Raw genomic sequence first — 21,297 nt, forward strand, 5'->3', positions numbered from 1 at the left:
TATAACTATTTGCTTTAGCAACAGAAGAGTCAAAAAAGATTAGTAGCATGTATTCATATTTTTTAATGTTTGCTTTAAATTTGCTTAAGATAACTGGACAATAAATTGCAGCACAGTCTGTTTAAATAAATCTCTCAAATCCACAGTAAAGTGCTTTAGTCCACTAATGTGTCAAATTCAGCCCATTTTTAAAAAAAAAGGAAATTCTTTAAAAGAAAACCACTCATTTTACAAATTGTTCTGTCACTCATGGATATATTTCACATAGGATATTTGTAAGTATATACGAGTATATAAGAGAAATATGATTGATCTATTTTGAGAAATGTTTGCTCATCCAACAAGAAGCCATCGACAGTCTATTGCACAGAATGTTTATTATACTGTAAAAGCAGTAAAAAGCAACGGTCTTCACACACAATCACAGTCTCACAAACATCACCGCAGTTATACAAATACTGTACACAAGCAAAGGTCATACACACTACAGAAACAAAGTGGATAGATGTCTAAAATTAAGAGAATCAAAGGCATAAATTGACATCTGGCTGCAAGCATTGGGAGCATGAAAAAACCAAAGGGATCATCCCCATGTTCCTACGGTCCTATGTTTCCAGGGTCCTTTTAGGGTTAGAGCTGGGATTGAAGGAACTCAGACAATCCAAAAGGACTTCTATGCTTTCAAAGACGAGACCCGCCTAAAAGCACTTCCACACGCTTAAAGCTTAACGTATTTTCCGTAATAGTGTCCATAGTGACAAAAAGCACTGATCTACAGGCCAACATGTTGCGAGCTTGTAGATCAGCCTTTTGTAAGCCACACATGCTTAAACATGATCCTGTCAAGTAATAGAAATATGATGGAGCTTAGAGAGCTTTTTCATCTTAGTTTTTGATATGCAATGAATACAGCTGTCATTCAGCTACAACCTGCTCAACTAGCACATAATCAGTTCATGACCTGAACAACAATGGTGAGACTGAACCCATCCGTTATATAAGGCAGCTGGTCAGGGAGCAGATTTGCCAAATAAAAGGATGGCAACCAAAAGTTTAAGTAGGGCTGCTGTAAGGAGTGTAGAAACAAGAGGACATAGTATTGCATGTACTGTATGCTGTACTGCTATAAGGCTTTCTCTAGAGAACTAGCATGTCTACAGTATGAGTTGCATTTCAACACTTAGTTCTCCACTTAATTACAGGTCAAATCTAAAATACTGCTAACAAATTCCACCATCCATCAATAACACCGTCATTTCAACTGGGAATGTTTTCAAAGCTTCACTTAAGACAATGAGAGGGGGGGTGCAAGAACGGTGCAACTTATAACAAAGCAAACATGGAGATAATGGAGAGAGGTGGGAGGTGTGTGTGTGTGTGTGTGGGGGGGGGGGGGGGGGGAGAGAGTACAATGCATGGGATGTTACCATGGGGCCTACCTACCACATAACAGTCTCTGCTGTCTTGGCCTGCATGAACAGTTTGAAAAAATAACCTATATCCATGGTACAGACATGAATAAACAGGGCCATCTAGTGGGCAGAACAAGAAACAGAAAAGTCCCTTGTGCTGTGAAGGATTTAACTCTGTAGTAGTCACAATGGAGACAATTACAGATTGTCAAGGTTGCCTTAAAGTAATGTGCTGACTGAGAGAGACTTTCATACAATCTGAATACAGATGAAGAAAACATTTTCTTTTTTTTACATCACACCACCAATACACAAGATCACACCATTATGTCCTCCGCTGGTATTGAAAACACCACAAAGATGTTTACCCTTAGAGAGTTTAAAATAAAATCACCCCCCTGACCAAACCCCATCAGTCCTCCAACCCCCATCAGTCAGAATCCAGGGGTTTCACATGTAGACCTCCACCTCCTGCTTGCCTCCACCTGGCACTCTGTCCTGGGTGTGGACAGTATCCATTCTGTCCCTTTGTGCTGAGAGTTGGTGGCTGGTGCATGATGGGAGTTGTAGGAAGAGCAGAAAGGCAGAGAGAGGCATGTCCGTGAGGACTAGACAGCAGCATCACATGATCTCACAACATGAGTTCTGCTTCCGTGCCTGTGTGGGGGGGGGGGGGGGGGGGGGGGGGGGTGAAGGTGTATAGGGACATGGGTCAAGCACAGAAAATGAAGAGATAGGGAGAGAGAAAATGGAAACATTGGTCTTGACCCATACACACTATGCTTTGACAGAAAAGTGGCGCTAACCGCGCACTTCACACTGGGTGTGATTTCTTTCCAAGTGAAAGGGTTGGACGTATAATATATAACATTAAAACCACCACCCTATACACCCCAATATACAGTGAAGTCAGAGGTCTGTAAATATACAAATCCATCAAAGAAAATCCAATATTGTGTAAAAAAAAAGATAGATGCCATAGCACCCCAAAATAACTCGCTGCGGAAACGTCCCACTGGACTTCAAGCAACTCTGAAAAAATTGAATATTTCACTGCATGTGCAATGTATCTAGAATTCAAAATTTGAATTACATTTTCGTTTAACTTTTACACAATATTCTGTTTGTGATTTGTTAATAAAGCATTCAACCAATCCAGGGCTCTTTCTTACCCCCTCTACACCAAATCTGTAGTTATTTTGTAGGCTAAAAACTGTCACACTCAATAACTGTGTCTCATGTAGGTATTTGTTAGAGCTCACAGAGAAAATAAACAATGTATTGTGTGGAATGTGCGCAATAGGCTCAGTGCATAGCAGTAGTTCCAGTTATGAGAATGTGGCATATCTAGGGTGGCCATTCGTCCGGTTTTCAGTCGGACAGTCCGGTTTTTGACCCTGCTGTCCTCCGCCCAGTGCAACCTCTGACCAGACACCTAATTATCCAGCTTTATGAGAGTGATTAGGCTACTGTGCATGTGTTATTGGTTACATTTACATATCTCTGCAAATCCCCCGTTTCATTAGTATAGATTATAGAATAACAGCTTTGTTGCATGCGACGTGCGTGCATTTCGTTTAGTGCTCGCTCCCACAACTGTTACTCACACTGAGCGCTCCTCCCACACTTGTTTATTGTGTGCCTGTTGGATGAAACCGACAGCAAGTAGGCTACTGTAGTTCTAACGCAGATGAGCTGCAGCAGATTTGCCTAAAGACCCCGAAACGAAACTTAATTTAGCCAACAACGGAGCGAGGTAAAGGAGTAGATAAAGAAGAGCAGAATTTACGAGTATCATGCACTTTGCACTGTGTGTAACAGACATGGTTGATGTCAGCAACAATCAAATGATGGGTAGAACGCAACGGCATGCTTTGACTGACAGAATGTGCTGCAGGATTTCCTCTCGTCTTCTTTCCCCCGTCAGATCCCCATTCCCCAATTGTGAACAAAATAACAGCAGCTGAGCTATATGCAGTATGTCCACAAGTCTACCCTTCTCTTCCCCTCTCTATGTTTTATTGTTTCTGATATGCCAGTCTTGTGGATTAGATTTCAAATGGGACAATTTAACTCAGGAATATTTTGCAAAAAATATACACAGTGTAGGCCTATCATGCATAAATAAACTGGGTACCCACTACCCAGTCTTAATTAAACCACTTAAAAACTATTTTACACTATATTCGAAAATAGCAGATCTACAAGCTATGCGCTTGATACATTTTTTTCTCAAAAAGTTAAAAGATCTGGAATAATCTTGGCGGTCTATGTGGGTCTGGCACAAGATATTTTGAGAAGGGGGTCCGTGACTAAATAGACCTAGATATCAATTTGGGGGTCCCGTAAAGCAGGCCCGGAAAAGTGTCCTCCTTTCTGAGGTCCTGCTGGTGGCCACCCTAGGCATACCTGTACCTTGATTGGCTCGGCAACAGATTTGAACCAGACACACATGACACCCTTACGTGTTTCCAGTTCAAATCTGCCAAGTCAATCAAAGGAGGCTATCGGAACATCTACTGGAACAGCAAGCATGTATGCCACCTTCTCAAAACTGGAAATACAGTTGCGCACAGAGCTTATTGTCTCTGACAGCAGGTCAGTGATCAACAGTCTTTGCACTCATGGACAATGAAAGCACAAGTACAAATCTGTCATACATTTTCGAAGGGGAGAAAGCACGGAGAAAGCACTGCCTAAGCAAAACCACCGGTATAAAATTGCTCCATCATTATATCCTCCAAGTTGTGACTTATGCCAATGTTCTATTTCAGCTGATGCAACCCTTCCTAACCCATTGACTGCTTTATGGTGAGTTTGACGAGTTATAGCCAATGTTCCACGGTGCCACCGACGAGATATGACGAGTTGCTAATTTTTTACTCTACTTACAGTTTTATAAAAGGCTTTGGACTGGTTTCCAAGATGTTCTGATTTTGCCACGAGATCATCCAGTTTCTCCCCTCGTTCCAGTAGACTTTCCATGGTGTTATGCTACCAAAAGAAACACATAATTAAGTCTTTAATTATTGAACTAGATGGTGTGCAGTTATCGGCTTATGAAACGGTTATAAAATGATTCAGTTAATGACTCACAAGAATGATCTTGGTCTCATCCAGCTCAGCCTGCACTTTGGTCATGGCATCTGCCTCCCTGGGGTTCTAGAAGCAAACACAATCATTCAATAAAGTAGTGGTGTGGATCAGAGACACAACATATTTGTGACATTGAGCGAAATTAACAGAAATTGGCCTCTTAAATCCTCTAAACCTCAGTGGCTACTCGGCAAACATACTATGTAATAGTTTAAAAACTCTTCATAGACCTTATCCACACGTCAGCTACACCACTCCTCAGTCAATAGCTAAACTGCTTATAAACATACATACCTGGTATTTAGCTAGATGGATATCCAAAGCCTTGTAGTTGATGGTCTCGGGATTCCCAGAAGGCCAATCTATGCTCTCCACCTGCCTGGAGAACTCATCTAATACCTGAAGAAGTGGGCATCAAGCGGGCATTAAATGACAGTTACTGTATATGGAAAGAAAAAACATGATAAATTATTACAATTATTCTAATAAAGAAGGACTTCATGATAGTTGTATGTAAAAACAGCTATATTAGAATTAACTATTTCTAATATAGGACAATCTTGAAGCCATCTTTACTGAACAGATTGTGGTAAATAATATGTCGCAGTTCTGTGTGCCTCTCTTGTATATAGGCAATGCTAGTGAAAGCATTAGCATGGTGGCTGCCCCGTTTCAGTATAAGCTTGGTGTGTGTTTATACCCATTTCAGTCCTCATTATATGGCATTTAAGGTGCTGAAACGAGTTGGTTGTTCACCTCTCTAAATGCTGAAATCACAATCTGGATTTTATTTCAATTCATCGTGCAGCGCTACAATGTAACATTTTTGAATATTTATTCACAGCCGTTTTACCCACCTTTTCTAGCAATGTGAAGCAGACTCTCTGTGGGTACTCGTTATCTGCTATAACCACAGCACCCAGACTGTCGTTTCTCACATACACGTGACACAGATACTCTGAAAGAAGGAGAAGTAATTAGGGTTCTAACAGTTAATTAAGCTTAAAGTTTCAAAAACGATCTTACAGGCAATCTACAAGCTATCAACGCGTTGCGATTGTGATTTTTTAGATCGCCTATTTTCACATGACACCGCAGTGTGACAAAGTATAAAATAGTAATAGAGCTTAAGTGGTTAATCAGTGAATCAAAAAAGTAATCGATGGAATAATCACTACGACAATTATCAATACTAGTAATGTGTGAATAGCCTCCATCTATCTTAACATTAGAGTCAAGCAGGGCACAAACTTCAGTAAGGATAACATCCATCATACTTATTTATGTCAAATGTATTGGTGCATACTGCTCTTGCATACCTTGTTCTTTGACAGAAGCACGACTTCCCTGTGATGACCGCTCAACAATCAAGGCACTGGTGAAGGTCATGAACTCTTGGACACTATATTAACCCAACCAAGAAATGATTATGATAGGGCTGTCATGATTATGAAATTTTACATGACGATTAATTATCACTCAAATAATTGCGATTAACGATTTAATTGTGTTTTTGTAGTTGACAATTACATTCCTGTTTGATTTTTAGGCTTTGGATTTGCACTAGCCCCATATAGAACCTCACCCGTCGCTGCATACGCAGCGACGGGTGAGGTTCTATATGGGGCTAGATTTGCACATGGCAGATATGACACATAACCTAAGCTAAATATACAAGGAAATGACTGACATATTTGACAACTTGAACTTTATACTACTAAATCTCATTTATAGTGGAAATAGATCTGCTAGTTCCAAAATATTTGAAAATATGAAGATTTTTCAACATGGAAACGATTATAACAAAATAATTATGTCAAATACTCCAAAAGGTTCTAAGTCAATGTTTAGTTGGGACTACAAGGGGACCCTTTTGGGTCTGTAACTCTGTGAGTGTACTAGTACTATTACTATAGGAACCAAATGGACCCTTAAAGGGCATTTGGTTCCACATCATGTGTGTACGAGTCTTAAGATCTATTTGTACACTCACAGCTAATAAACACTGAGGATTTTCCTGTGTAGATTGGGTCCCCGAGGGGGGGCACACCAAACTGGGGGTCCTTCAATGAAAAGGGTAATTTTTCTATGTAATATGTGTTTGTTTTGTTTGTGTGGGTTGGTAGGGTATGGTTGTAGGGGATGTAGAAAAAAACACAAGAAAGGAATTACCTATTACGATATTGCTATATCATAAGTATTTGGCTATGTGGTAGCCTATGTCTGCAAATTATGGAATAATGTTTAAGTAAAGGGTAGGAAAGGTAGAGATTCGCTGGTTTAAGTGCTTAAAGGCCAAAAGGGCGGTGGTCGCCCAGTCACACCCACCTGGAGCGCTGGAAGAAGCTGAACGAGGAGAGGTCATAGGCTGACTTCAGGAGATTCGCCTTGGTTGTTCCCTTGTAAAGGATACTGATACTATAGAGCTTCATGCTTGCACTGGATCAGCTAATGTCAGCCACAGATACGATCAACGGGCCTGGAGATCTGATTTAAAGCATGACACAAGTAAAATCACATGAGAACATTATCTCCAGAGGCAGCTATCATTAACCGCAATGTTGCTAAGCCGGGGTTGCTCGCCAACTGCAAAGTTGTGTGGCAATAGTTAAACCTTATACTAGCGTTGGTAGAGGGTGGCTGCCGCTAAACTTAAACGTATTTTTCTTAGAAATGACTACCGATGGTTAATAAAACAAACACTGTTAGTTAGTTAGTTAGCTAGGTTAGCTAGGCTAGCAAAGTTTAGCTAATTCTTCAAACCCAAGTGAAGAAGGGAAGCAGAGCTAGCCTGTGGCTAACGCTTCTTTCTAATAACGCTGTTCTTCGGGTCCCAGTGCGGCCCTCACCTGGCAAAGCAGTGACAACGAACAGAAAGTGTCCTTATTCCACAACAACAAAAGTGGTGGATATATCCTCCGAACGTCAACAGGCTGGTATCGAAGCTAACGCTAGCGATGCTACGTTAAACAACGAACGACCAATCACCACGTCACGATCGATGCTCCATGTGTCCGGTGGAATAATGTCTCCGGCAGGAACACACGGTGAGCGTCGAAGGTTCCTGGCGGAATTAAACCACCTGTTGTGATGCCCAAACTCTTTGTAATGACGTACATGTATGAAACACAACAACAAATATGCATTAAACATATTCTGCATCTATTCTAAGAATTTCTAACATAATTTGAACGTCAGCCAACAATTTATTTAGTTAAGCCTATTTCATTAGCATATTTTATATAAATATATATATATATATATATATATATAGACCTATACACACACACACACACACACACACACACACACACACACACACACACACACACACACACACACACACCTTGATAGTAATGGGCTTACAAGAAGACGTTTCCCTATTATTATTATTATTATTATTATTACCCTTATTATTACCAATAATATTATTATTATTAATGTATTTATTCATCATAATCATTATTATTATTATTATTATGTTGTTGTTGTTGTTGTTGTTATTATTATCAGTGATCAGTGCTGTATCTAAACAGTTTTGCTCAAATGTGTAGGAAATATCTGGCAGTGCCAGATCTTGCCAGACTGGCACCATCATTCCATGTTTTCTCAAGTATGAGTTTGGTCCATTTAACAATTTCGTACTGGCCACTTAACCTCGGTGCCACTAAGTGTTTTCCATGGCAGTGAATGAAGTGTGCTGGTAAATTCCGTTTCCCAGGCAACAAATTGACAAAATTGCTTTTTTTTTTGTTTTTCCCGACTATCTGAAGAAGACTTCTACGTACAACGGTGCCGCGAGTCGGGGGGGAAAAGTAAATAGCAGACCTACAAGCTCACGGACGCGACGTGTTGTGAGCTTGTAGGTCTGCTATTTTGGGCGCGCGACACCTTCGTGCGACTTATATAAATTATAATAATCTTTACCTGGCACGCACACGCGCGCGCGCGCGCGGGCACGCACACACACACACACACACACACACACACACACACTTTCCTGGAATCAAGGTTTCATTATTATTGCCCTGCCTAGAGAGAGAATAGTGAAGCAAAACATGGAAATGAGGGGGCAGGCAACTTTACTGTATATTATTTGTTCAATATCTGTCTTTAATGCTTATTGTTTCCGTAAAGTTACAGAGTAGCCTATATAGTATAGCTTATGACGTCTTTATATACAGGCAAGGTGGGAGTAAGGGACTAGCTGTAGGCCTAGCCTAAACCAAAACAATTTCCGATTTAACAGATAATTGGTTACTTTAATCTCCAGTAGGCCTCAATCAGAATGAAGAGAAGCTACACAGACAGACTTTACCCCTAAAATGTAGGAAATAATTAGTCTTAAACCATTTATTGATTAGAAAATATAATCTATTCTAAATGCCGCAGTATTTTGGCAGCAGATTGGTCTGGCATATGGCAGGATGATATAAATATATAGGTAACTTTAATCCAGGCTTTATAGCTATTTGCCTCTGCAGCTAAAACATTGGGCGATATAAATCTACCTGGAACGGACGCTCGCTCTATCCACTGCAGAAAGCTCCCCATGGACGGCGGAAAATGACATGGATCCTCGTAGGCCTACTACGATTGATAAGGTAAAATAACAATTAATTCAATTATTAAATGTGTAGGCCCGCATCCTGCCGAGGGCACTATGGTTCTGCTATATGTCGACTCTATGTTCGGTCCAGTGATGATCTCATGATCTCATCATCCTATCCAGATCAAAAGCGATAGGAGAATGTAGGCTACATCAATTACAGGACATATAGAGTCTATACATGAACTGCTGGAAAGGCTCAGTCCATCTACAATCAGCAACAGTTGCAGCAAAACCCACCATTCCCGTGAAAAGTTAGGCTACTTATAGGCTTTTAAAAAAAAAACATTTTTTGATCATGATGATGGAAACAATTATGTACACTTTCAAACCGTTAGGCTAGTGCAAACATTAGAGGCGAAGTTTGATTATTTTAACCTGTCATGCTAATACAATATAGGCCTACTTAAGTATTTAAATTATTATTATCATTATTTATTTCTATTGTGATCTCAGGCAAACACATCTATCTAGGCTGAACTCAATATGCATGACTAATGAGCTTTATAATTGAACCCAATAGGCATACAGTATAATTATGTTGAATTTGGACTTGGTATGACCAAACTAGGCCTACTGTAAATAACACAAACAAGTTAATTCTACACCTTAATTTGTGGTATTTACTAAAACTGATATTGTTGCCACATTTCTGAGTTAGAACTTTCTCCACTCAAATACTATTTGTTCTGTCAATGCATGTTAAATGCTTCTAATGGAATGGTTGGTTCTGCAAACTGTCATAATAAAGGAAATGCCTATCAGCAAATGAGGAATGTATGTTGCCCATTCCAGGTCCCAAGTGGTCTCATTCATTATAATCTATATATCTATTTACCATTTACAATTTAGGCATTTATCAGTAGACCAGAGCGACTTACAATAAGCATAAGGTAATATCAAATGCACCCATCCTTTCTCTGTAAATATAACTTTTGATGCCACTGAGTGTTCCCCCCCTAACCCCCCCCCCCCCTTTTTTTTCTTTTCTTTTTTCTTTTCTTTTCTTCTATACTGATGCATTGTATTGTATGTATCATATGTATTATGATGAATCGAGTGCAATGGACCACAATGGAAACAAGCCTGTGGGGGCCTTTTGTGTTAGTATAACCTTTGACTGTGTTTTCTGTTAATACACTTGTTAATAAAGTATTCAATCAAAGTCCAGATGTATTAGTAATACAGTAGGTGTATTGATTCAAGCAGAATGTACTTTTATCATTTTAAATCAGATTCATACATTTCAGAGAGCAAATCAAATCTCTTGTTCTTTGTGGTTTGCACTGCGAGGAAGCCAGGTGAATGGAGAGCCATCAGGAAAGGTGTCTCTGCAAACATAACACAAAGTTAAATTAGCTGGATAATCAGCTATGGACAAGTGCTTGGCACAGATTCAACTCTTATCCGGATATGGTCCTCGTGCAAACCAAATCCTGTGTGTGTGTGTGTGTGTGTGTGTGTGTGTGTGTGTGTGTGTGTGTTTGTGTGTGTGTGTGTGTGTGTGTGTGTGTGTGTGCGTGTGTGCGCGACTGCGCGTGTGCGCGCGTGCGTGCGTGTGTGTGGGGGCGCGTGCGTGCGTCTTATGGATTGCTGCCTGCTTCATCTGATATTCCATCAATACATTCATTGCTAAATCATAACAAGTTTTGTATGGATAAAGACAGCTCATGAAGGATAACCTATTTTAATTGAATATAAAATGAGCAATATATTTATTATGGTTTGGCAATGAATTGGATCTGCTTTTAGTGGTGGAGGGTGAGCAGCGTTCTTTTTACAAACAGGCTCTGGTGAGAGCAGTGGCAGCAACAGCATGAATAGCAGCACAGCAAGCAGGGATGAGTAGTGCAAACCTCCAGTTTAAATAGAGCGTTCTGAGAATTAAATGAGTGTGTGATTGGATCAGAAGATGTGAACGTGGAGGTTAGCTGAGTTCCCTGGCAGAAATTGCTCTGCGCATGGCTGTGCCAAGTGCGACACACATATAACATTAGTGGAATGTAATCAAACAAATGGCATTCTATTCCTGTACTGTTTGTCTGCAGTTGGTCCATGCGCTGCAGTATTTGAGTGTCCGCAATCTGCGTTTCACTTTCATAGAGAGCAGAGAGTAATGTTTTAGACATTAGATAGTATTGCTAAATTACGCCCCTTCGTAAGACTGTGTTGCATAAAAATAGCTAATCTACAAGCTCACAACACATTGTTGGTCAGCTAATTTCGGCACACAATACCATCGTACAACAGAAAGTACAAATGTGTTGGGAAAAGGGATGTGCGTGCGTGCGTGCGTGTGTGTGTACATGTCCAGATGGGTTGAGGGAGGTTGGAAAGGGGTGGTCATTTGTGTGCACAGAGGCCACCACCATGCTCTGTGGCCGGCCCACTTTACCTGAACATAAAAACAGCTGAGGCTCTCATTCACTGGCATTCACAGTTCACTGGCTCTGCACACACACAGCACAGACACTCACCACACACCTAGATACATACCACAAGGCTCATCTAGAAAGCTAGTGAAGATGCCTTGTGTCAGCTCTAGCTTAAACCAGATGTTAACAGTGCCCTGCAGTTACAGCTCTGTGGTTCAGACAATACGCATGGTAAGATACATTTCTCTCAGTGTTTTGCTGACAAGGGTTCATGCCATTTGTAAATTGCTCTGAGTAACCTGTTTGCATTGGAGGTCATAGAACCCTGAATTATTTTATGGTTTCAGTGTAAATGTTTGGAGGAAAAACAAACTTGTTTTAGATGCTCAAGTTGTTCTTTTCATTTAGAAAAGATATTAGTTGTATCTGCTAACTCAAAATGTTATTGAAGAGCTTTTTAATCTATCCTTTTTGTCATTGTGCATTACAATGTTGTTTAGATTTGCTTGTATTATTACAACAAATAGACAACAAGGCTCTATTGTATTGATCTGTACCTATAGGCCCTCTCCTATATGCAACATATTGTTCTGTCTGTGGCCTACTCTATATTCTTTAACCTCTGCACTTTCCTTCCATCTTTCAGTGTGCACACTTCTCTCAAATAATTGAAAGTGTCCCCAAACATTTAAGACAAACTATAGAAAGTGTCAACTTTAGTTGATGACGTATGCTACACAGCTGACGTATAATAAGTCTCATGCGGTCTAATTCCCACTCCTTGCAGGTGGAGCAAATTCTGTCAGAGTTCAGGCTGAACAAGGAAGAACTGAAAGTAGTAATGAAGAGAATGCGGCGTGAGATGGAGAAAGGCCTGCGTGTAGAGACACACGAAGAGGCTAGTGTCAAAATGCTTCCCACGTATGTCTGCTCAACCCCAGAAGGATCAGGTAGGTAGACACACTGCTTTAAGACTCAATGTTTTCGATATTTGATTGCTTTGCAAACGTTACATCCCAAATGGCTTCTCTCGTGCTAATATCCTGTCAATGATCCTGTGTCCCGGTGTCAGAGGTGGGAGATTTCCTGGCTCTGGACCTGGGGGGGACAAACTTCCGTGTGATGCTGGTGAAGGTGGGAGAAGATGACGAGAGGGGTTGGAAGGTGGAGACCAAAACCCAGATGTACTCCATCCCTGAAGACGCCATGACGGGGACCGCTGAGATGGTCAGTGTGCCCAGCACAGCGCTCATAAACTTCATAAATGTCCTAGGCCAGGGAGGCTGTCCTCCCTCACAACACACTTACAGTCAGTGATCTGAGATCTTAGATTTATCTGAGAATCTGAGAGTGTACAAATACACTCCCTCCCTGAGCTAAATGAACACTCACAATTTTACAGTGTGCACTCCCTCTATCTCTCCTTACACACAGCTCTTTGATTACATCGCAGAGTGTATCTCTGACTTCCTGGATAGACACCACATCAAACACAGGAAGCTTCCGCTGGGTTTTACCTTCTCTTTCCCCGTGCGACACGAGGACCTCGACAAGGTTGGCTGTGGGAAGGGACCTGGAAACTGGTTGGACGAATTTGTTAACTGTGTCACATACTTAACATCTTGTTATGTTTATGTTTTGTTATGACTTTTATGAAAAAAACGTTGCCCTGTGTTTCATACTGTATGTGCTTGTGTTGCTGGAAAGTGGGAAGGGGAAGGAAGTATTTATTGGCCCCCAGGGGACGGAACATTACTTTTACTGCTTCTCATCAGATTGCTGCCCAGATGGCACACGTGGGGGAGATGTTATGTGTCTCATAGGGACACTGGGTGAGCGGTGTCTCAAACAAGCAAGTGCAGTATAAAACATTGGGTGCCCCACATTTCCGTATTTGCATGACTAATCTTGTAATGCTTTTTATTTTATTTTTGAAAATTGAAAAGAGCTGATCTACAAGCTCGCAATGTGACGCTGTAGATCATCTATTTTCTCTATTTTTATTTGACGCTGTCTTGAAGTATGTAACATTAACGAGCGCAAAAACAAAACTGTGATTATGATAAGCTTACATCTCACATCACACACCATACAGTAAGAACATTATTGAAAAAAGAAATTGCAATACGGTATGATGTCACGACAATACATATCACTTTTAAATATTGCGATACAGTATATCGTGGGATGATATATCGTGACACCCCTAGTCATAAGGCATAAGACAAAATAGAGCCCTGAGGGTCTGATTGTTTATCATACAGGGTTTATAACTGGCAGAGATTTGTGAGCTTTATGGGGTGACCCAATAACCGAATGCTTAAAGCGAGTCCCTAGTTCAATTCCTGGCCGAGAGGACCATTTGCTGCATGTCACTCCGCTGTTCTCTCCCTGTGTTTCCTGTTTCCTTAAACTGCACCTGTGAATAAAGACAAAAAAGAGAGAGAGATTCATGAGATTTATGATCATCCCCACAGGGCATCCTACTGAACTGGACCAAAGGGTTCAAGGCATCTGGAGCAGAGGGCAACAACATTGTGGGCCTTCTAAGAGATGCTATCAAGAGGAGAGGGGTATGTTGGGTCTTCTTCTTTGTTACATTTATACAAGACTTAATTACTTAATTGCAATACCTGAATTTCATATATTACAATAGTTAAGAGTCACATCAGTGATGATTGTAAATGTGTTATTCAGGACTTTGAGATGGATGTGGTTGCTATGGTGAATGACACAGTGGCCACCATGATCTCTTGCTACTACGAGGATCGTAGCTGTGAAGTGGGAATGATTGTTGGTGAGGATACGTTCACATTGCACACATAGACAGTGCACACATAGACATCAAAGGGGGCTTGAACCCCTGCCCTTTTATCCGTCTCCACACCATAAATGCGTTTTTTACTATGGTGAAAGAAATGCAAATGCCCTCTTTCCATGCCATACCTGAAGACGGCATTCAAGAGAATTGCCTTTTCCAAACGCTCCTAAACTTGAATGCAGCATCTTATGTTGAAAGAATTGCCCTCTCTGTGTAGAAATCCATGCCGTTACGCCACATCTCTAGTATTAACTTGATTACGCTTAGTTCAGTGTGGTATCAAGCACCAAAAATAGCTGACTGCAACGCATTGGCTATTGGAGGTCTGCTATTTTAGATTTTCACCAAAAGGCCCTTTTAGAAATTTCAGCCCCTGCCTCTCTAACATTCTCAGCACGTCCCTGCCACACACACACGCGCGCGCGTGCGCACGGACGCCCACCAAGACAACAACCTGTCCAACTACTCACCAATCCACTCACATGCACTGTGCACACACACGCACACAAAGAGTAAACTTAAGTTACATAAGCATATTCGCACATGCGTGATCTAAATCTTCCGTCTTCCACAGGCACGGGGTGTAATGCATGCTACATGGAGGAGATGCATACGGTGGAACTGGTGGAGGGCGAGGAGGGCCGGATGTGTGTGAACACAGAGTGGGGGGCCTTCGGGGACCACGGGGAGTTGGAGGAGTTCAGGCTGGAGTACGACAGGGTGGTCGACGAGACTTCCATCAACCCCGGACAACAACTGTGAGTCATTCACCAGCACAAATGTTGCATGCATGTTTGACACTTTTGATTCCATAACAATGCACTGATGAATTAATTCATTCATTCGTTCATTCATTCATGGCAGGTGTGTGTATACAATTAGATCAGGGGACTTCAACAGGGGGTCGGGGACCCCTAGGGGGTCATCAGAGTTACTACAGGGGGGCTGCCAAATCCTTGTGTGATAGGATCATTATTTTAAATTAACAACTTGAACCCTCGCATCCCTATACTCTGAGGAGAACTTTAGCCAAAAATAGGTTTGGTGTAGAGGTAAAAAAGAGCAGATCAAGTACAGAGTGAAAGGTCAAGTTTGCTAAGTATTGATGATTTAAGATTTTAAGTGGTTAAGAGTCAAACAAGTCTATGAATCTATCTATGAAATCGATGAGAATCTCCATCACACATTTATACAATAGAGGGGGTCCCTGCTTCATCTCTCTCAGCTAAGGGGTCCTTGGCCTTAAAACATTGAAGACCCCTGAATTAGATGATAACCCCCAGCTGGAGTGAGACTACAAATATTACTACAGTATATGTTGAAAGATTAGAACGATGCCTCTCTCGCTCTCTTATAATCATCGTTCGCTCAGCAATAATCAAATACTCACCTGAGCTCACACGTGATGTCTGTGAGCTTGCTAGGCGACCAGTTGTTTTTCCTGTGGTCTTGTGTGATTGGCCAGAGGTACGTCAATGGTCAGGTAGGGGGGCTTGGGGGGGGCTCAGATTAATGACCTCTCTCTCCAGCGTACGCTATAGTGCCGGCCAGCCCTAATGGCTGTTTACCTTTCTCACTGACGGCCGCCCTCACATAGACAGCCACTGAGACTTAGGGATTTCTGTCCAGCTTATGCTCCCTCTTTGTTTCAGAGAAAGACATTTGTTTGCTCATGTTCTGTGACGCAGGTCGCCTTTTACCAGCATCTCTCCTTCGCACCCGCTGTTACTTTGAAGCCCCTCCCATCATGTCTTCTAATCTCTTATGCAGACCTGGGCATTGTGCGGCCCGGGGGCCGTATGCGGCCCTATGGTTCACTCTGACCGGCCCTTGTAGGGTTAATTAATGGCAAATTACAAAATAAACACATTTTCTAATTTTACCTCATGCAGCGGCATTTCTTTTATTTTGAAGTTTTTTATTCATGTACATATGGACGCAATGCGTACATCAGCAAGTGTGTGATCATTGGATCGTTGTCTCAATAACAAGCAGGTGGTCGGACTGGTCACACGTCAAGACGACCTGCCTTACCTTACCCACCAAAAATGGCTAAAGTGGCTAAAAAAAGAAAAGTCGATGCCGAATGCCGTGTTTTCAACAAAAATTGGACTGCTAAGTATTTATTTACTGAAGTCGAGGGTAAAGCTGTGTGTTTAGTTTGCGAGGTGCACATCTTATGGGGAGCACTGCCTTTTGGCCCGGCCCTCCACAATATTTTCTGTTGTTCATGTGGCCCCATGGAAAAGATAATTGCCCACTCATTTCTCTCTATCTCTCTCTCTCTCATGCTGTAGATTTGAGAAGCTGATCAGTGGGAAGTACATGGGCGAGTTAGTGAGACTGGTTCTGCTGAAACTGGTCAATGAGGACCTGCTGTTTAACAGTGAAGCCTCGGACCTGCTGAAAACGCGTGGCAGCTTTGAGACGCGTTACGTCTCACAGGTGGAGAGGTGAGTCGTCCTAACTGTGAAAGCCTATATAGAACTGGTACCTGATCCTGCTCCATGAACTCTTCGGTTAACTTTGAAGGAATGGTGGGACGCTCGGGTGTCATTGGGTCTTAGGACGTCTGCCACCCTGAGTGGAATCTAGGGTTTGAATCCTCCTCTGTGCATCCAGCTTGGCAGGGCACTCTAATCAACACAGTAGGCTCTTTGCATAACTGTAGTACCAGCAGTGCCGATTTAAGAATCCCCGGGCCTTGGCACTTCTCCAAATCGAAGGCCCTCCCGCCGCCTCCCGTCCGTCCGTCCGTCCGTCCGACCGACCGACCAATGAATTCCGTCTTATCATTTACATTAGATATTGTGATGTCAAGTGAAGCATGACCAATCCTGTCTAATTGTGGGCTTGCTGAAAGCAAGCACACGTATGTTATCTTCATTATTTATTTATTATCTATCAAGTTCTCCCCGACAGTACAAAGACAGGGCCCTTAGCCAAAGAGGTGCAATTGGAAATTGGTGGAAAAACATTTGGGAGTGGTGCTAGCTGGAGTATTGGTCGAGCTTCACATGACAGTTAGCTCGCTGCAGAATATAGTCACGTCGGCAACCACACTTGCAATTGAGGTGCCAATGAGGTGCAGCCAAAGGGTAGATCTTTGTGCCCATACATGCAAGCCCACACTGTTTCGTAGGAACAGTATGTCTAGTTGGACAAGATATCGTCCATGTTGGAACACCTGAATCTTTTTACAATAACTCCTTTTTTCAGAAAGGAATTCCTATTGGGGTTTAAAAAGGGTCTTAATGCTTTGATAATGACACTTTAGCCATTATTTTAGTCTCAGATCTGTTCAAACAGCCAGGGACACATCACTGTGTAAACTCGCATCACCAGCCTTTCCACCGCGGAGGAGCCGTGGGATGGTTCCTGTGATTGGTTCTGGCGTCGCATTGCCCTCCCGCTGAATCTCCTCATTGTCAGGTGAAAGAAGTGAATGACAACTTCATGTGTATCAAAGGAAACATGATTGTCTATCTATACCCTGAAATATAACCAACTGTAGCGGTTACTAGTAAGCAGGGACACACAAGTGTGCGGAAAATTGGGAACTGATAACGACTAACTTAAAAGTATACAAGAAAAAATATGATAAAAGAAACCTTGAAAAATCTTTAATATTTCTGTTGTCCTCGTCTTATTCATTAGTGACTCTGGGGACAGGAAACAGATTTACAACATCCTGTCTTCCCTGGGCGTGCTTCCGTCAGAGCTGGACTGTGACATTGTGCGTCTGGTCTGTGAGAGCGTGTCCACGCGCTCGGCCCACATGTGTGGAGCTGGCCTCGCTGGGGTCATCAATCTCATGAGAGAACGTCGCCACCAGGAGGCAATGAAGATCACCATCGGGGTTGATGGTTCTGTTTACAAGCTGCATCCATGGTGAGGAATGACAGGATAAAGGAAAACAAGACACAAGGAAAGACGGAGAGGTGGAGAATGAGGAAGCAAGCGGCATGACTGTGACAGAGAGAGATGTTCAAGTTTTGACCTTATTTGTCCTCTGAGGGCAATTGGCAGCACATCACATAAAATAGGCCTAGAAAAGAAAAGAAAAACCACAAATGACAATTTAACAGTAATACAGACACTGCAGCAATGGTACAGCAAGTCAAATACTGTAATAACAATGAATATTAAGTAGAATTATTGTTGTTGTTTCTACAATGTTGAGGAACTAAAACCAAAGGATCTAAGTCTAGGGTTACCCATAGGCTATATACGTACAGTGAATCGTGAATCTTGAATTTCCATGTGGGATTATTTATATGGTGGTAACCATGTTGTTCCTTTCCCACAGTTTCCAAGACAGGTTCCATAAAATTGTCAGAGAGCTTACGCCTCACTGTGACATCACGTTCATCCAATCAGAGGAAGGAAGCGGCCGTGGGGCAGCCCTTATCTCGGCGGTGGCCTGTAAGATGGCAGCTTGCATGATGGCACAGTAAAGGAAGCACGCAAGAAGTGACCTTTGAACAGGGAGCAACGTGGACCTCAGTGAACTCTAGGTCTGTGATGGTGATGTCCCTGTCCAGGGATGTACAATACGGCTGCAGCCTTTTCCAGGCTTTACAGAAGCAAGCACTTTGGCTGAGGGATGTGCGCCAGTGTGCGAGGAATAGGATACTCAATACTTGAAGGAGCACAGACAAGAAACCACCGGTAACTTGTATTATAGACAACGATGTGTAGTATGATAAAAGGAGACCAATTTGTCACAATGTCAGTATGTGTTTGTGAATATATACAGTATATGGTTGGTTCCTTGTTGAACCCAAAATGATTAGATGGCAAGAAAGCTAGTTAACAATTCCTGCTTCCTAGCTGATCAATGTCTATCTATCAATATAGAACATTTTCACAACAGGTAAACACAGCTGAAGGTAATAACGTTTCAAGTGAATCTAACAGCATAGCCCTGCCAGCTCATAAGACAAATGTGTCCCCTGGTCAAGGATGGATTCCCCTTTGCATGACCAGTGAATGTTTGGTTTCCCACATGGGTTTGAATCACATTGCCACTGTGACCCTGATGGGGCTTCCCGGTGGGGGGAGGACAAATGGGGTGAATGTAATGGAGTAGCACCGCCTGAAGCTCATACGTCTACTATCTCTCCTGGACAAGGGTGGATTCCCTTATGTATGAGCGAAGGTTTTTTGGTTTCCCACATGGGAGACCTGGGATTGAATCTTGGTTGTTGGTGCATGACAGAGCCCGAGGGGCGAATAGCTTTGCCCAAGGTCGAAGCAAGGTGAATATAATGACGTAACCCTGCCGCCACCTCCTAAGCCTAATATCTTCCCTGGCCAAGGAGAGATTCCCCTTTGGATGAGTGGCACAGCTTGGTTCCCCACGTGAGAGAGCGGGCTTGAATCCTGGGTTTTACACCAGCATGGACTGTAACTTCATGATGTCACGCAGAACACCTAAATCAGGGGTCTTCAAAGTTTTTAGGCCAAGGACCCCTTAGCTGAGAGAGAGATGAAGCAGGGACCCCCACAACCTTTTTTTCAGAGATTCCATAGTTTGACAGCACAATCATCAGTGTATTTTGGATACATGTCTATTTGTGTTTTCAGATATTTAACCACTTGAACTGTCAATACTTAATAAACTTGACCTTTCACTCTGTACTTAGTCTGCTCTTTTTCCCTTCTTAGGTGTAGAGGGGGGAAGTAGCTGATCTACGCAGGCGTTGTGAGCTTGTAGATCTGCTATTTTCAGCTAAAGTTATCAGAATATGAACACTAGGGTTCAAGTGGTTAATATAAAAAGAAGATAAAAAGGTTCTATCACTAAAAGATTTGGAGGACCCCCTGTAGTAACTCTGAGGACCCCCTAGGGGTCCCGGACCCCTTGTTGAAGATCCCTGACCTAAATGAAACTCAACCACAGCTAACGTTATATTCTTCAGCTCTGTTTACCAGTCAAAATATCTGCATGGATATAAGGTCCATTATGTTTGGGTGTGGGTGGACCATATTTAATATATCAGTGCAAACTGGCAGGATGACGTACAAGAGATGGTTCTTTTCTATATGCTATATGCTAAATAAAAACTTCACTCCTGTATCCTGTAGTCTTTCCTGTGTATGATCAATGACATATTTATTTAACATTGTATTTATATAATGATAAGATGTTCATTATAATATTGTTTAAGCTGGGAGATGTTGATTTTCATATGTGCTTGACAATAAATTGAGCTTTGTATGTGAATAAGCTTGACTGTAAATAAAATCTCTATGCCTTTATCATTTGTTAAGTTTTGTTAACCTATTTCAAATGATTTCATCAGAGCAGTATTATGACAAAACAGCTGAGGCTATGAAAGTCCTGCTTTATGAGATTATGATATCAAGACAAAAGTTCAGCAACTCTCAAAAATATGTCATCCGTTCTGTGGCATATGTGTTGGCTAAACCAGTGTTATGGTGTGTCCAGGCCCCCCATAGGAGGGCTCCAAAGATCACAAGGGGAGTGCTGTGTGGGGCCTTGTCTGTTTTGGAGGTAGTCCCAAAGGTAAAACATGTATCACAACACAATCATAAAATACATCTTTGGGTCATTAAATAGTAAAATTTAAAGAAATAGACAACATTTTCACACATTCTTGAAGCTCATCTATTTGTGCTATTCGTTGAACGAGAAGTAGGTACAGTATATTGGGCTTTGTGTCTGAAAAACACCTGCATGCATGAGTGCGTGCATGTGCGCACATATGTGGGGGGTCTTAGATTTTGTCATATATATTAGTATAAAGGGGCACTCCATTAAGGAACAAATATTGGGAACCACTCGTGTAACAAAAGTTGCCATTTAGCCTATAGCTCAGCCACTCAAGAGGGTTAAGGTAGGCAGGCTAGAAATGGCCTACGTCACATCAGTGTTTGTCCCTTGCATATTCTGTCCCACCATTGTGATATCCTTATCTCTTTTTTCCAGACCAGAGGAATCCTTGGTTCTTCAGTTCT

General features: G+C 41.9%; 2 protein-coding genes across 2 annotated transcripts; one reads left to right on the forward strand and one right to left on the reverse strand.

The window, feature by feature from the left end:
- Window positions 1-256: 256 nt before the first annotated feature.
- LOC308295312 (synaptobrevin homolog YKT6) lies at window positions 257-7,487 on the reverse strand. Its single transcript, XM_080738358.1, has 8 exons — window positions 7,358-7,487; window positions 6,837-6,995; window positions 5,828-5,910; window positions 5,366-5,466; window positions 4,803-4,907; window positions 4,509-4,574; window positions 4,305-4,406; window positions 257-2,069 (listed from the first exon to the last, which is right to left on the reverse strand). Exons 2-8 carry the CDS (start codon window positions 6,938-6,940, stop codon window positions 2,034-2,036), a joined length of 597 nt encoding a protein of 198 aa, XP_080594484.1. The 5' UTR covers window positions 6,941-6,995; window positions 7,358-7,487; the 3' UTR covers window positions 257-2,033.
- Window positions 7,488-11,642: 4,155 nt separating this feature from the next.
- On the forward strand, window positions 11,643-18,770 carry gck (glucokinase (hexokinase 4); the record flags this gene model as incomplete). The annotated part of the gene is made up of 10 exons (XM_080739162.1): window positions 11,643-11,723; window positions 12,280-12,442; window positions 12,565-12,719; window positions 12,927-13,046; window positions 13,970-14,065; window positions 14,190-14,289; window positions 14,888-15,071; window positions 16,611-16,766; window positions 17,971-18,204; window positions 18,623-18,770. 10 exons carry the CDS (start codon window positions 11,643-11,645, stop codon window positions 18,768-18,770), a joined length of 1,437 nt encoding a protein of 478 aa, XP_080595288.1.
- Between the last annotated feature and the right edge of the window lie 2,527 nt (window positions 18,771-21,297).

The sequence above is a fragment of the Nannobrachium achirus genome (genome assembly GCF_963921795.1).
Source record: "Nannobrachium achirus genome assembly, chromosome: 12".
NCBI lineage: Eukaryota > Metazoa > Chordata > Actinopteri > Myctophiformes > Myctophidae > Nannobrachium > Nannobrachium achirus.